General features: G+C 36.5%; 1 protein-coding gene across 2 annotated transcripts in view; it reads right to left on the bottom strand.

The window, feature by feature from the left end:
• Positions 1 to 15430, bottom strand: part of PPP3R1 (protein phosphatase 3 regulatory subunit B, alpha) — a 41645-nt gene that overhangs the window by 14849 nt on the left and 11366 nt on the right. Inside the window, exons 1-3 of one of the 2 annotated variants that reach the window (XM_050893785.1) lie at positions 5042 to 5135; positions 4913 to 4937; positions 2691 to 2730 (exon numbers count right to left, since the gene is read on the bottom strand). In XM_050893785.1, coding sequence (XP_050749742.1) covers positions 2691 to 2703 — 13 coding nt within the window. In that variant the 5' untranslated portion in view covers positions 2704 to 2730; positions 4913 to 4937; positions 5042 to 5135. Of the gene's footprint in view, positions 1 to 2690; positions 2731 to 4912; positions 4938 to 5041; positions 5136 to 15430 lie in introns of those variants that run through there. The other variant, XM_050893784.1, reaches the window with a different exon arrangement.

Below are 15430 nucleotides of genomic sequence, written 5' to 3'. Positions count from 1 at the left end.
TTATTTTAAATGTTTCCAGGTTAAAAAAATATTTTTTCCCCCATAAGAATGGATTGCAGAGATCTCAAAATAAAACAGACCTTCAGCAAAAGTTCTCACCTCTATCTACAGTCTTGTCTGATTCACGAATATAATGTTTCAGAGTAGCAACCAAGACAGCCATTTCAGTCTTGGAGATCAGATTTCAAAAAGATGACGCCCTTGAGAACACATTCAACCACTTGTCTTGTATATGCTTACACGCAGCTGGCCTAATCCTTTTCATGACTTCAGATGTGTCAATTACAATTTCCTAAGTTAGAAAAGAAATACTAGTCTCCTTATCCTACAAACAAAACATACTACAAAATATCGTTTATACTGTAAAATACTATAAACTATTTTCTACTATAAAATACTATACTATAAAATATAGTTCACTAGACTATAAAAAAGTTTTCTTCACAGCTCTTTGCTATGATAAAATTTTCTTATGGATAATTTGACATAGCTTGGCTGACATCAAGTTTTCACCATGTAAAACAGCACTAGATTTTCAGTAATTTCTCAGACACAGCACAGCTGAGAAACAAAACCATACTGTTCTAAGGAATCCAACAACACTAACTCACTCACTGAAAAGAACTAATGTTCTAAAATGAAGGGTAAAAAGAATATTCTTGACTATTTAATGGTGTGCATCGTCTGCATAGTATCCTGAATTTGCTTCCTGTAACTGCCAACTTTAAAACAAAATTATTCTTATAAAACGAGACACCAAAACAGCAACTGCAGTGCCAGGCAGAGGTTATGACCCAATGCCACCGTGCAGACAGCATAAATACATTATTGCTAACTGACAGTCTCCCAAAAGTCTAATCATTCAAAATCCTTATCAAATGATCTTCAGAAACATTGCCTGGTCTTGCCCTGAAAAGCTTTTGTCCTGTCACTGACAACTAGTTGGAAACAGCACGAACCTTTAATATTTGAAGAACAAGGTGAATACCTACTTAGTGGACCTATTCACAGACATACTACTGTACACATCTGTGCCCCAAAAACCCCCCTGCTATTTCAGGATATTCAGGCATGCAGAATCTTTAAGCACAACGCAATCATTGCAGTGATTAGGTACCATCAAGCAGAGGGACACCTGTGTAACTACATCTTCCCTAGTGCACACAGTTATGTTGCCCAGAGAAGCAGCTGACTTTCTCTACTGTGAGAAGGGCCAGAAAAAAAAGGAGAAAAAAGCTTTAATCAGGGGAAACCTCAGATTTACACAATGATATCCTCAACATACAGTTTAACCACAGAATACAATGTGGAAATCTTTCTCTGCAATAAAAGGGGGCAAACAAGCTCAGTAATAAACCTTTTGGTTGGCAGTTGCTACCAATGAATATAGCTTGTCCTAGAATGAAAAAGTTAAGGATGGCAACACACTGCTTACAACTCTGGCAGAGACATATCTAGTTAAAAAAAAAAATCTTCAGAAGCCAGTTTGTGCCTAAGGAAAAATTGACCAATGGAGCAGTAACCTAAGATTGATATACACGACTCAGGAAAAGACTACTGAAGTCTTCATCAAATATGAAACTTCCACCCACATATCCGTATTTAACAAAATATACAGTGAGAGCATAACACAGCAGTGCAGTGGATAAGATTCTCAAGTGTTTACAAACCGATGACTTAAATTATAATTCATGTGGACATGTGTATTGGGCACAGAGGACTTGCAAATTACTAGCTAAAGCCTCGTTTCTCTGAAAAACATATTTCGGAAAAGATAACTCCATGATTATTTATATTACTATTTGACTTATGAGAGCTGGAGTTATGACTAGCATTGTGAAAACAAACTAGAAGACAGTCCCTATCTTGAAGAATTTATTACCCTGTTTAAAAACCAGATCTGATTCACCAAAGATGAGGAATTTTATCAAGCAGTCCATACATACATACACAGGTCTACACATGATTTAGCGCTGAAGAAAAGCATTCAAGGAAAAACGCAGTTAAAAATAAGTACGCTTAGCATAACACCACAGGGACACTTCACAAGACAACCCTTTCTTTGGTCAGCTTTAGGCAAGTAACACTTTGTTATTCTTACAGGGCAGACTAACCCCATGAGACGTAGCAATGAATTTTATGCTCACGTGGCCAAAAGCGCATAACACCAAGTGGCTTCTCACCTAAATGCCTGGCTGCAAGCATACACAGGAAAAAATGCTCTTTTAGCCTCAACCTCTCCCTCCTCTGAGGGTGCAAAGACAGCTTAGGCAATATACTTTGCTCCTAACACAGCACATACTGCACCACAAGCTGTTCCACATCTCTGAGGAACTGGCACTGGGACTGACAAAAAGCTCCACCAGTTGAACTACCAGTTATAACGCTTCACTGTACAGACATCAAAACTATCATAAGTTTGTATCATATTCTAATAGAAAAATTGAAAAAAATCTTTAGATTTTTTTTTTTAAGACAGACTGATTTTTGATTCTACAATCTAACAGCAAAAGCTGTATTTTTTCCAAAGGCAGTCTTTCACCTTTTAATTTTACTCTTTCTGTTAGTATATAAACTGCATAATTTTTCAAGCAGTAAATTCAGTAAATTCATACATGAAAGTTGTACATATTGATCTCCAAATAAGATTAACCTCTCTAACGACACAATGTAGCAATTAAAAAACTTACAGTGCGAGCACATTTCCAAAGGGTAGCTTGCCTCATTTCCCTGAAACACAAAAAAAGAACAAAGTTGCAATTATTCCCAAATTAGCTTAGAGGAATTATTTTAAGTTTCAGCACTGTAAAGATCTCAGGCAATACAAATTACATCGTTATTTAAAAAAATATATATATTTTAAACCCAACAACCATGGACAGTGTTTTATTTGGATAGGTCTGTTACCAAAACATACAAAGAAACATAAAACCATTGAGAGGTCTCCTCTGATGAGAATTCCCATGAAAATATCAGCAGTCCACACGATGATAAGAACTTCAATCCCATATTCTAAACTCCAAAAAACAAACTCACTACTTATGTAGTGTGCAAATGCTACTTTTCAAGTTAAAATAATATTTAATTTCAAAACTTCACATAATCTGCTTTACCATTTTATTTTACACACAGAAACAGACACGTCCTTATGAATTACCACAACAAACCTTACTCAATTAGCATAACAAAATCATAGCATATTTTCTCCCGAGCCACCTGCCCACTCCCCCAAAAAGGATTCACACAGGAAGAATGATGCAAAAAAGTGGTTTACACGACCAGAAATTCAGATGTAACAGCTTTACACTTAAATATTTTTGTAATGTACTATATTAATATGTTCCTGTTTTGTAGCTGAATGGAAAGTTAAACTAAGATTTTAAATCCTCGCTGCACTACAACACAGTCATAGCAAGAAAAATTAAAAAACTTTGAGGGTACAGTCACTTCGAATTTGTACACACTGAAATCCGCAACTACTGCAAAATGAACGCCAAAAGACACTAAAATTAAAGTTGGTGTTTTTTCCCAAATGCCTCACTTTGAGCCAGAGAAGATCACAATACACACATGCTTAATATTTTTTCGGAATCAGTCAACAAAGGAGTGACCAGATAACTGAAGAGATTCATAACCAAACATTTTCAAAAAATTCTTTTTTAAGGGAGCGTTTTATACAAGAAAAACAAAACATATTTAAGATGAGTCTAAGACACATTCTATTCAGCAGTGATTCTCTTACGGTGTGGAGCATAAGGGATTCCATAGCTGAGCACTTGCACAGAAAGACTCCTCAAAATTATACAAAACTGAACAGAAATACAGAGATTACTTGACAGAAGCGAAAAAAAAGGGAAGAACTACATTTAGCCTGGAAGCATGCAACCGCATTTCCTAATAAGGACAGAAAGGGGCAGAACAAACATCTCATGAATCTAAACATGTCTGAGAGGAGATATGCTGTTGTGGGGGGCTTGTTTGCCTTTTTTTTTTTTACCTCCAGAACACATTCACTTCGCTTATTCCCCACAATCCACAAGCTCTCTTGCTTCTTTAAAAAAGTTAATAAATTTGCTTTATAAGTAGAGCAGCAAAATATACAGCCTTAACTTCTTTCCCCATGTCTACTTATAGCAAGACAAAGAGTAGCAGAATAGAAACGTAGACAAGGACCATCAGGCCCCTAAAACCTCAAAAGCATAACTGAAATATTCTACAAGAGAAACTTATACCACTGTGGCAGGGAATCCAGGAGTGCAGTGCCACATGGAAAATCTTGGATGGAACCCAATCAAAGTCTTAGAAAAAACAGTGAAGACCAAAACAGGTAGTGAAAGTCTAGTGTATGTATATGAATATAAAAGGGTAGGTGACTTAAAATGGGGGAAAGCAGAATTTTGAAACAAGAAGAAACAGGAACCAGGGGATCCAGCTAGGCTGCTCAAGACACGAGGTCATGAAGAGGCAAGAAAAACACCAGACTGGAAGGCTGCAAATTAAAGGAGAAAGTTGAATTAAAACCAGTGCACTTATGCACATGCACACACAAATATACAATCATAACTACATTAGAAGACTGTTCTGGGCACTTACATCCTTGTTCAGGTGTTGGGAGGAAGTTAATTTCTAGTACAGGCTACTGAAATCAATCTGCCTAAAGAAGCATAAAATGCTTCTGAAAATTGAGCAGGAAAAATTAAAAATGAGAATAACTTTTTTCAGTTCATGAACTAAGTGTAATATTTATAAGGAGTCTTACTATGCATCTAGATGCACATGCTAAGCCATAATCAAGTTATCTATATGAAGTAGCCTAGAAAATATTTGGAGAGCAGAGAAAAAAGTGAATAAACTTCAGCTTAGTTTTTCTGTGAAACAGTTACTGCTAAAAAGAAGTGGTAAGAATACTTACCTATCCAGGACTGTAACTTGGATATCTACAAAAAATTAGAAAAATCTAGTAAGTGACAATGTAAAAATTATACCATTATTCAGTATTTGCTATATAGTATTTAAATAAGGTATTTAAAAAAGTAGTTACCCGCTATTGATGTGCTGAGTGTTCATCTTCACAGGAGAATCCAAAAGTCTACTAAGTTTTAAAAAGATTTTTTTTTTTTTTTTGATACAAATAAATGTTCAAGCTACTCATGCCAAGATTCCTGTTTGCACAGCTGTGATCTGGACAAACACAAAGGTGTTCCTCTATACCAAAGACTTGATCCTCAGAGATGAAGATTAATGATTTGGTCTTGGAGGCACGCATTTTTCATCATATTCTGAATGGCAGTACAAAAAGGTCACTTATCTGTCCCCAAATACAATCGGTATGTGTACACGCTCTATGAGATACAACATAAGCCCTGAAACACAAGGGCTAAATAGGTTGAGTATTTTCTCGCTGTTTAAGAACAGGTAGGTAGCGAGTAAGATGGAAGGTCTAGAGCTATATCCATGTTAACATGTTAGGAAAAAAAGCAGGGAGGGAAGCACAGCTATGAGACTTCATGAAGTATCAAATGAGCCCTTTAAGAAAAGGGAAAAAATCAGGTACGCATTTTCATCTGTACAGTTTTAACGCAGAAAACTACCAAAGTTTAACACCAGGACTAGGTAGCATTCTAAAGAATGCTGGAAAATATTACTTTGTGATTGGACGCACTAACAGAAAATTTGACAGTTACTGCAAAAGATCATCATGATTATAAACCTTATTCAGCAAAATAACACTGCATTGACATACTTTTTTTATTTTATACTTTTAAAATAATAAGATTAATTTATAAAGACAAGAGTCACTGTAAAATCTCCAAACAGCATGTCGTTTCATCTCCGATGCAGAGAAGTTGGTTTATACAAAATGCGTAGAGTAACAAGGTTCTGATACAACTCTTAAGACTGCCAACTTAAAAACTCATTATAATATTAGTATTTCCTGCCAGATACACATTTAGCATGCCTCATATGAAGTGAGAGTATATATACCTCTCATATATACCATATTAGCACATTTAGAAACGAGTGACACATGGTTTGTTGAAGAAATGCAGCTTGTACAGCATCAACACTCCACAACAGATTTACATGGCACCTATGCCTAGTATAAAACATGCTTTCCTCAGCTGCATCTGGGTATTACTACCATACTGCTAGAGTTCAACTCTTTTTCTCTCGAGTTACACAATTAGAACAAGTGGCTGGAATACTACAGATATTTTGAATAGCCTTATCCTTTTAGAATAGTCTCGAAATGTTCTTGAATGCTGTTAGATCCCTACAAGTTAATTCCTGGTTAAACAGCAGCAAAATCATGACTTACAGACAGAAATAATTACAGATCAAGGAACAGTCCAGAGTCTACTAACAGAAGGCTGACCAAATTCTGAATACTGCAGAAATACCAGTTTACTAGAGAGAAGTCAAAACATGTCACTATTTCAGAAGTTTATACAACATGTAGTTTGTTCCTTTAAGAATAAAAATGTTCTTAGCAATTTTATTCTCTACTAATTATTCTCCTTTTCTCCTTTCAGCAGCTGTGCCTTTTTACTGATTAAGGATACCTATTAATGGACTTTAGTCTTTATTTCTTCTGTAGATTATCCATACAAAATGCGTTTCTTGATTTCTCTTTCTTTGGCAGTTACTTCAAATACTAATCACCCTCTCTTAAGATCAGTTTTGTACATGCTCCTCCAAGGTAGGACAGTTAAGGCCAATTATCTTGACAAGTTTCCTCTTCGTGAAAGACAGGAAGAGCTGTAGATAGAAAATAAAAAAGGAAATTTGCAATTAGTAAAATTAGCAACAGAATCTAAATTCTTAACTGAAGTTGTTCATACAAAATAGCTTGTACACAGTAAGACATCAGACTGCAAAACAGTTCTTCTGCATATATTGGAATACACTTTCTAGATCTGTTCGATTGTATGTTACTTTTCTGCATGATGTACATCTTTTTGTAAATACTTCAGACACTTATATTACAGCGTCAGCCTTCAATTAGTTTTCTGCTTCTATAAAAGCAGAAAATATGTTTAAATGTCAGCTTAGGACTCATCTCAAGTTTAGTCCTCAAAAGGTGGCATGTGAGAGACGACAAATACAAATGAACTCCTGGAACAGTTTAAAAGTTAGACTGCGTCAAAGCTTTTGATTTGTTTCCACAGCCAGACAATGACAATTCAACAAGTGGCAAGAGTGGTCTCCTAAGATCTGTTTAGTACATGTACAGGAGTAGTTGTCCAAGATTTAGTACGATTTCTGCAGCAACATACGAAGAAGTGTAATAAGCTCATCCTTGTTGTAAATGGCCTTAAACGTACAAACTGCCTTGACACTGCAGTTGGCTGTTACACCTATGCACCAAAGCTGCCCACAGAAACTGAACATTACTAATGTTTCTGCATTCGTGTTTTTGATGCGTGGGCACCTCATGGGGTGTTGTCAACATGCTATATTGTTGTGCTTCCTGTGTTTGCTCCCGCACCTTCTACATTACCAATTATCTTTGTTATCACAAGAAAGAAACTACAGTGTGCAAGTGAAACAGTTAACCAAGCCATGTCAGCTGAGGGTCAGAACTAGGGATTATCAAGATAATCAACTTCAATTCTCAAGTTACACAAAAAGCTGTTTTCCATCATCCACTACTACAACTAGAAAAGAATGGGAGTGTTAAGAAGAAAGATGGCAGAGGCTGGCAGTCAGCATTTAAGAAGAGCCTACTCAAAAGACCCTTCTTCCTCTTCCACAAACACACAAAATGCTTCTCTATCTGTTCTCATTCTTCTCCATACCACAAAAATGAACGATTAATGCAAATTACCTGTTGCAGAGAATTCTTCCTCCTCCTCGTCCTCCTTCGAGCTCATTTTCCATGCACTGCCATTTTCACAAAGCTTTAACAATGAAGAACTGCCAGCTTGGTGAAGAGAAGTTTGTTTTTTGGGGGTGGTTGGTTTTTTTTTTTTAATGGCCCTGTTTAGCAAGTTATTACAGCTTTGGCTGTCATAGGTTGGCACTGCATTCTTCATCAACAACCACCAGGCAAGTTGGCAAACTAAAAAGGATGGTATTTGTTATTGAGGCTGCAAAAACTTTTGCATGAATAGAACATGCCACACAGACACATCCACAGTCGTTTAAATATTTGTTAAGATGAATTTCAGACAAAGCCCAGAGGCTTTAAGCCACTTTAATATTTGAATTTCTGAATGAACTGATGGACAGAAAAATATGCAAGATCTCACCTACTGTAATTTGTACATTTCATACGCAACTTACTGGAGCATCTAAAGCCTAAAAGAAGTTTACCAGAGCACAGATGAAAAAGACATGCCCAAAGTTTCTGTAGACACCACGACAAATAGGGCTTAAAACAAGACAAACAGGAATAAGGTTTGACTGGGAAAAAAGCAGCAATAAAAACACCTTCATCTACCCCATTCAGAAACAGTGTCAATATTCTTTGCCTTTTTTGGTTAAATCTGATCAGAAAAAAACCCAAAACACCCTCAAACAAACAAACTAGTCAATACAGAGAAGTTGTGTCTTAGCCTGAGAGGAGCCTGTGAACCAAGAAAAACATGTTACTGATTATCTTCCAGTATATTTAACAGGAATATCTATTTGTACGCTACAAAAGGAAACTTGTAAAGGAGATGTCATAGATAAGATTGGTAGGGAATTTGGCATTTGTGTTTGACTCAGAGTAATTAAGTCACCTTTTAGGCTTTTCATTGCAGCCACCGAAAGAAATCTACTTAAAATTGGGATATCACAACACATGTACCAGAAAACAAGACTGGACTTAATTTAAGAGCTGACAATAGTGCAGACTAACTGCCACAATTTAGAAATTAACGTTTAAAACAACTGGGTGGTTTTTACATTGTTTTATGCAAAGCAACTACTAAGTACTTGCTTTGCATAAAAGTATTCTGGGCACAGAGAGTGCAACTCCCCCAAATACTAGCTCCTCCGAATTAGCAGCTCACTAGTGCAAGACTTCTACTCAAATACTAAGAGAATAAATCTACCTCTGAGGCTCTTATGATCACACTAATGTTCAGTCAGATAGTGTGATGCAGAAGAACTAAGCAAAGCCAAGAAATTAGAGGGCACTAAATCAGAAGACATGGAGAAGTTCGAGGAACTTAAGAGCAGTGACAGTTTCACTGTTGACCCCAAATTCTCAACCTAGTTTCTAAGATCATGACCCACATGAATTAAAGAAATACATAAAAATGCCTGACACCTGCCCCACATTCAGTAAGTTCCAAAATTAATTATCTTCCAGCAGTATGCTGTACTACACTTCCCAATCTTATGTTATTTTTCCAGGCCAACAACAAATCCACTCACTCTTCTGAGGGGCAGGCTAATTCCTTGCCCCTCTAATCCCGAAGCTAAGATGGTATGACAGCAGTTTAAGACGCAAAACTTCCAAGCTGAATCCAACTAAGATGACAATTTATTGAACCTTCATAATTACACAATTTTCACAACCTCAGCTCTGCTTATGCCCCGCTCATTTTTGTAACCAAAGCTATGGAAGAGTCCCACCACATATTTCATAGCCATCATCTTGTCTGTCCAAAAATCTACTATAGTACCTGAAAGTTGGAAACCATCTCATTTCACTTCTGGCATTTGGACTGTCAAATCTGGGCACCTTGTTATCCTTTGGTGTGAACATTCAGTTGTCCACATGTGCAACAGAATGAATTAAACAGGTTACAAACAAGCAAGGAATTCTTACAGGTTATCCAGAAAAGCAAGGGATTACAGAAAAAAAAACAAGGAAAGAAAAGGCAAGGAAGAAAAACACAGAAGCAGTAGTAATGGTACCAGGTAAGTAGCACAGACCACAAGTGTGACAGTAAAGGACTCACGCATTCAGTTGGTACTTAAGAGTTGTGCTCTCCTGCTCTTTGAGTAAAATTTCCCATTAAAATTGATAACTTCTATTAACAGAACTCCAACAGCTAGAATTGCCATCATATATTGAATTCACAGAAGGACACGGGTCATGAAAGAAACTCAGAACATGGTCTTTACCAAATAAATTTTGCAGTGACATGTTAGCAAAAGAATAAACAGTATTTTTGTGGAAGAGTATCCACCATTTGTTTCTTTAATTCTTCAGTCACCCAGAAACAAGGTGCATATTACAGCAATGGATTATAATTATTTTCTCCTGGACCTTTGAACACAAGATACATCTACAGAAGTAAATTATGAAATTTATGTATTGACCTTAAGTCTTGGTATTTAGTTAGTACTTCCTATGAGCTGTTAAGAGTTCCCTAGGTATACAGAGGTAAGGAATGGATTCAACATCCACCAAGTTTTAGGATGCACCCTAAATATTAAAAAAAAACCCACACCTGAACTTGCTTTTAAGTTATTCCACATGATTTCGGGACGCATTTGCTTTCCCAACTATGACTGTTGGTCATTGGGAAAACCCATAAAGCATGAGGGGGAAAAGTTGCAGGAAGGCTATTTATTCTAGTACAAGAGTTTAGTTTATTTAGGAATTTCTCTAATGATTTTTACCTTCTCTGATTCAGCCACAACCCAATACTTGAAGCTTCTCATGTTGAAGACACTAAACCAAATGTGTCCAACAAACAAACCAAAACCTGCTATCATCTAATTCTTGCACCTTAATGCAAAAATGTACACATTGTTCAACTCTGAATTTGCCAAGAGATTGCTAACATGTTCCCCTCTACTTTTTATTCACATGCACAAATATTATCCAAATGTTGATTCTACAAGAGTTGAAAAAACTGAGAAGCATGTTTTTAATGCCCCAGATAATGTAATAACTGAAGTGTCACATGCTTTAGAAGGTCTAATAATCTTTTATCTTTAAAAAAAATAATCTAAAAGAGCTAGAGAAAATGGACAAATTTCATTTGGGATTAAAAAAAATCTTACAGTTATATTTAGTTAACACATTCTTATCCAAACAATTTATGGTTTCCTTTGAGGAGGTAGAGGCATTTTCCATTTTCTGGCAGCCACAGTTTTCAAGAGGATACAACTATCTAGCATGATACATCCACAACTCCTCAGCATCTGTTACAATTCCACCTAGCTGTTTAAGACCAACGACATAAGCCTGCCAACATACTCTTCCATTCCACCTTCATCTTTGGTTACAGTCTCCATTCCAGGACTACAGCATAAACTATGCTCTCTCCTATACCTGCCAATGAGTGTAATCATCGTCCCTTGAAGCCATGGTAACTTTTTGCCCAACACTTTCAGTTACACTTCTTGGAAGGTTTACTAGAATTCTGATAAACCACTGAACTTGTATCAGTGCTCAGTTTTTATGTACGATCTTAACTCAAAGGTGAAACTACAAAGGTACAAGGGACAGGTCTTACAGCTGCTGTTAATATTCTAACTCACTATCTCACCTGAATGCTAATCAACAGCAAACATCAAGAAAGGTTAGCATTTTGTAGTCAAAAAAGGGCACTGCTAAAAAAAAACCCACAGCTTGTTTTAACTTACCTTTGGAAGGTGAAGATCTCAAGTTTTAAATGTGTTATCCGTAAAGTAGCCTGAATTTGTTAATCCTGCCTCTAAAGAAAACACTGTGACCTTCAGTACTGAAGGAACTCAAAAAAGATTAATACCTAATTCTTCAACATGGCATTTAAATTGCAGACATCAGAGATAATGAACCAAGGCAAAGGGGATTGCTGGATTTAGGATTACAGTAGAGATCAAGTCAGGTTAAAGCTGTTACAGCATTCTGGCATTGTTGTTCTTTGCAAGTACACAGAATAAGTGTTATAATTCCCTTTGCCACATTTAAGAAAGTCTTATTACAAAAACCTTATTTTGGATACATTTATTCAATTTGTTCATAACAAAAGAAGTGATGACTCTTTAGAAGATTCTTCCCTCCCAGATGTACATCAGGTTCTACCACATACCCCCCCCTCAGGATGCAGGAGGCAAGAAAGACTCTGCAAGTCTCAGGAAAAGCCTGCCGTTTACTCCTTAGTCACCATCTAATCCAGTCATGGCTCTGCTCAAGCTCTGTCAGTCATTTTAAGGGAAGCCACTTGTCCTCTGGCTGGCAGTTGGCCAGTCACTTCTGCTATGCTTTATTTAAATCCTCCACTGTCCACGGGTCTCCTCCAAAATGAGATATTAATGGCTTAAGGCCATCACAGTCAAGTAGCTATTCTAGGATATCACAGGGAAGCCCTAAACCAATGAAGCAAGAAGCAAACCCAAAATTAGAGATAGCTACTGTTGCCAAAGCCTCTACCAGACAGGAAAACTAAAGGAGTCAAGAGTGTAATTATAAGAGGATTTAGCCTTTATCTTTAATACGCCCTTTGGCTTTATTAATATTAAAGGAAACATAGAAATAAAACCCTCATCTATTCAAACAGAGTAAACACATTCATTTTAAATTTTAATGTGTTGAATTTGAAGCATTCAGGACTGAAAAGCAACCCGTAAAGTCTGTCCAGTTATAGCAGGGATTGCATGATTTATATACATATACATAAATGCCACAGCTTTTCCTATCTGCTTCCATTGCTGCAACCACCCCCACAGAGCATTTGCCACCATCCATGAGTCACGTATCTGAACTCAGTTACAACTGCAGAGCTTTCAGCAAAAATCTAAACTTGCATGATCTTGAAGGTACGACAAAGTACTTGGTTTAATCACATATCTATACATACAGACACACAACACTATTTACTCACCTGCAGATAAACTAAAGGTGTCTCCAAGAAAAAAAATCGTCACCCAAGACAGAATGAGACATAAGGACCCAGTAGAAACACCAAAGAAAACAGTTTGTAAAACTGCTTAAGAAAGCATGATCAAAGATGGAAAACAGTTTTACTGCAAAGTCCTTCTCCTGAATTTGGAGGAGAAAAGGAGCCATCAAGTCAGAGCGTACATTGATAATACCATTCACTAGATACGCGTCTTTCCCCACACATCATCTTACACAAGTTTGATGTAGACACAATAAAAACCTAAAGAATAATGGGATTGCTTTAAACTTTACATAACTCAATTGTTGCATCTGTAATATGTATGAGTATTAAAATTTTCTGTTCTATTTTCGATCTCCCTGACAGTTTGCAATATGTCAGGTAGATAGATAATTAACTGTGCTAGAGACAAACATAGTGCAGTTTTTGAAACAAGGTGAGGCAGAGAAAAGATTGTGCCACATTTAGAAAACTAACAAATAAATATTATTTGAAGGAGAAAAGCAAAGCCTCATATGTACGAGAAACCATAAGCTCTCATACAAAGCAAGAGCTCTCACTGCAAAAACTTGCATAAGCACTGCAACCTGTAAATAAAACTTGAGAGAAAAACAGTCACAGGAGCAAAAATGTTAACTTTATGAGCTAAGGTACCATTCCCTGTGTGGTATTAGACAATTTCACTTTTGGCAGTTCCCAGCTACTACTCTTTATGGCAACAACCCCGTCTACTTATGCAATCACTACAGAGCTGGCATTTCTAAAGCTTTCATCACTTGAAAATTCTCAGAACTCTGTAATTTTAAGTGCATAAATGAATAATGAACTCTCCAAGAGCCAAGGAAAGGAGTTTCCCAGAAAGATTCTGAAGCAACTCAGCCTTTAGTAGGGGAACAATAAAGTTCTGCCACCACTAAATCAAAGTAAGTTCTGATGTAATTAAGAGTTCACATTAGGAAGTCTTTGGGGTAAGACAGGTTGCTCCTCCATTGCTTCTGGAGGAGTCACAAAAAAATTTGCAAGATACTAATTTATTTGTTCCACTATGTTAACATATTAGTTTCACCTACAAAACCTCTTACTAGGTTTACTACACAAGCCTCTTCACCTAAGTTTATCAAATTCCCTTAGCTAAAGAAGAGACCACAGCAGCCTTCTTTCTCAACTTTAAAGATAACTGCAATAAAGTTTCCCAATCAATCCACTCCATGACTGTGCTGTTACATTGACAAAGATCACGCTAGTGAAAATGAAAACAAGACTGTGCTGTCCAACCAGAAAATCTGTAATCCAAGTACAAAACAAGGTAGAAGATACAGAGAAGACTGCAAGGCAACAGACACATCAATGACAAATTAAAAAAAAAAACCATAAACCTTTATGCATAACAGAAGTAGAGTTGAAGAGTTTGAGAGAGCATTTCAAATAAGGCAATTTTTTTTGTAAGTATATAGTGCAAAAGCTTATCATAAACCGTATGGGAGAAAGCATAAAACGTGACTGAAGATTATAACAAGTGACTAAAGTGTCATGGGATTATCAGAGTTAAGGGTCAACATCTTAATAACAAAGAAATGACATCAACTTACACTTAACAGGATACCGAAGGAAAACAAAAAACAAAGTGTATCATGTTGATCTTGTTCTTCAGGACACTGATGGATATAAAATGGATATTGGCCACTTATTATCTTCTCTGATTTAATCACTTCATTAATAAGAAGGATTTTTTTCTCTCCATTGGTGAATATGAACATAGAAAATCCAAGCAACTGCAAACAGTAAATTGTGTCATGCTTGTGTGAAAGAACAAGAACTTCAGATTTGGAAAAGTAAAGTAACATGTAGAACAAAGGAAACAAAACTTCATTCAAACATTAAGCCAAAGTATGCAAGCATCACTGAGAACCTGGAGGGACTACGAACAAAGTCACACAGTTTTCACCAGTAATTAAAACAGATTACACTTAAGCTATTATTTAGCATCTTATAGTCCGTCAAATGAAGACAAAACTACCCAAGAGTGTCAAACCACCCATTTTACAGGTAAAATATTTAGTAGGCAATTAAAGCTCTTTCAGCTTCTCCCTTTCTCTGCAACAATTTGGAGATAAAACAGTTTTTGTCTCAAGTACCTTCCCAGAAAACAGATAATGTTCAAAACTTCCACTCCAACACAAAGCAATAAAACAGTGGTCCAGCAAAACTGAGAATTAATCACTGGCTGACCTACATAGAAATAGGAACAGAACAGTTACTTTACAAGAGGATATTAACTTGACCTAAAGCCATATTGAAATATAATTTGCTATATATAGATACACTCTCGTGAGGCTGCTTTCAATTACGCCAATTTAATTCTCAGCGCTTCCAGATACTATAAAACCAAAAAGAACTAGGGAGCTTCAGCACAACAGCTCTCTAGAACAATCCCAGTAAAAACTCTGCCAAGTTAATTGGTAGTTCAATATCTCCCTCCAAAATTCACAGAAACAGTCAAAAAATTAGTTATATTCTCTGTAATACTTCCAGTCAAGCACTCTTGCCACCGGATTGATGAGGGTGTGAAAGGAAGGCCGCCTTCTCTCTGCATTGTTCTTTAAACATGCTTTTCTACGTTGTGGAAATTACTGTCACTTTAAAGGTACAGTACTTGT

The sequence above is a fragment of the Gymnogyps californianus genome, chromosome 3 (assembly GCF_018139145.2).
Source record: "Gymnogyps californianus isolate 813 chromosome 3, ASM1813914v2, whole genome shotgun sequence".
NCBI classification, from domain to species: Eukaryota; Metazoa; Chordata; class Aves; order Accipitriformes; family Cathartidae; genus Gymnogyps; species Gymnogyps californianus.
Note: the sequence above shows the minus strand (reverse complement) of the source record. Positions and strands in the feature narration are given on the sequence as shown.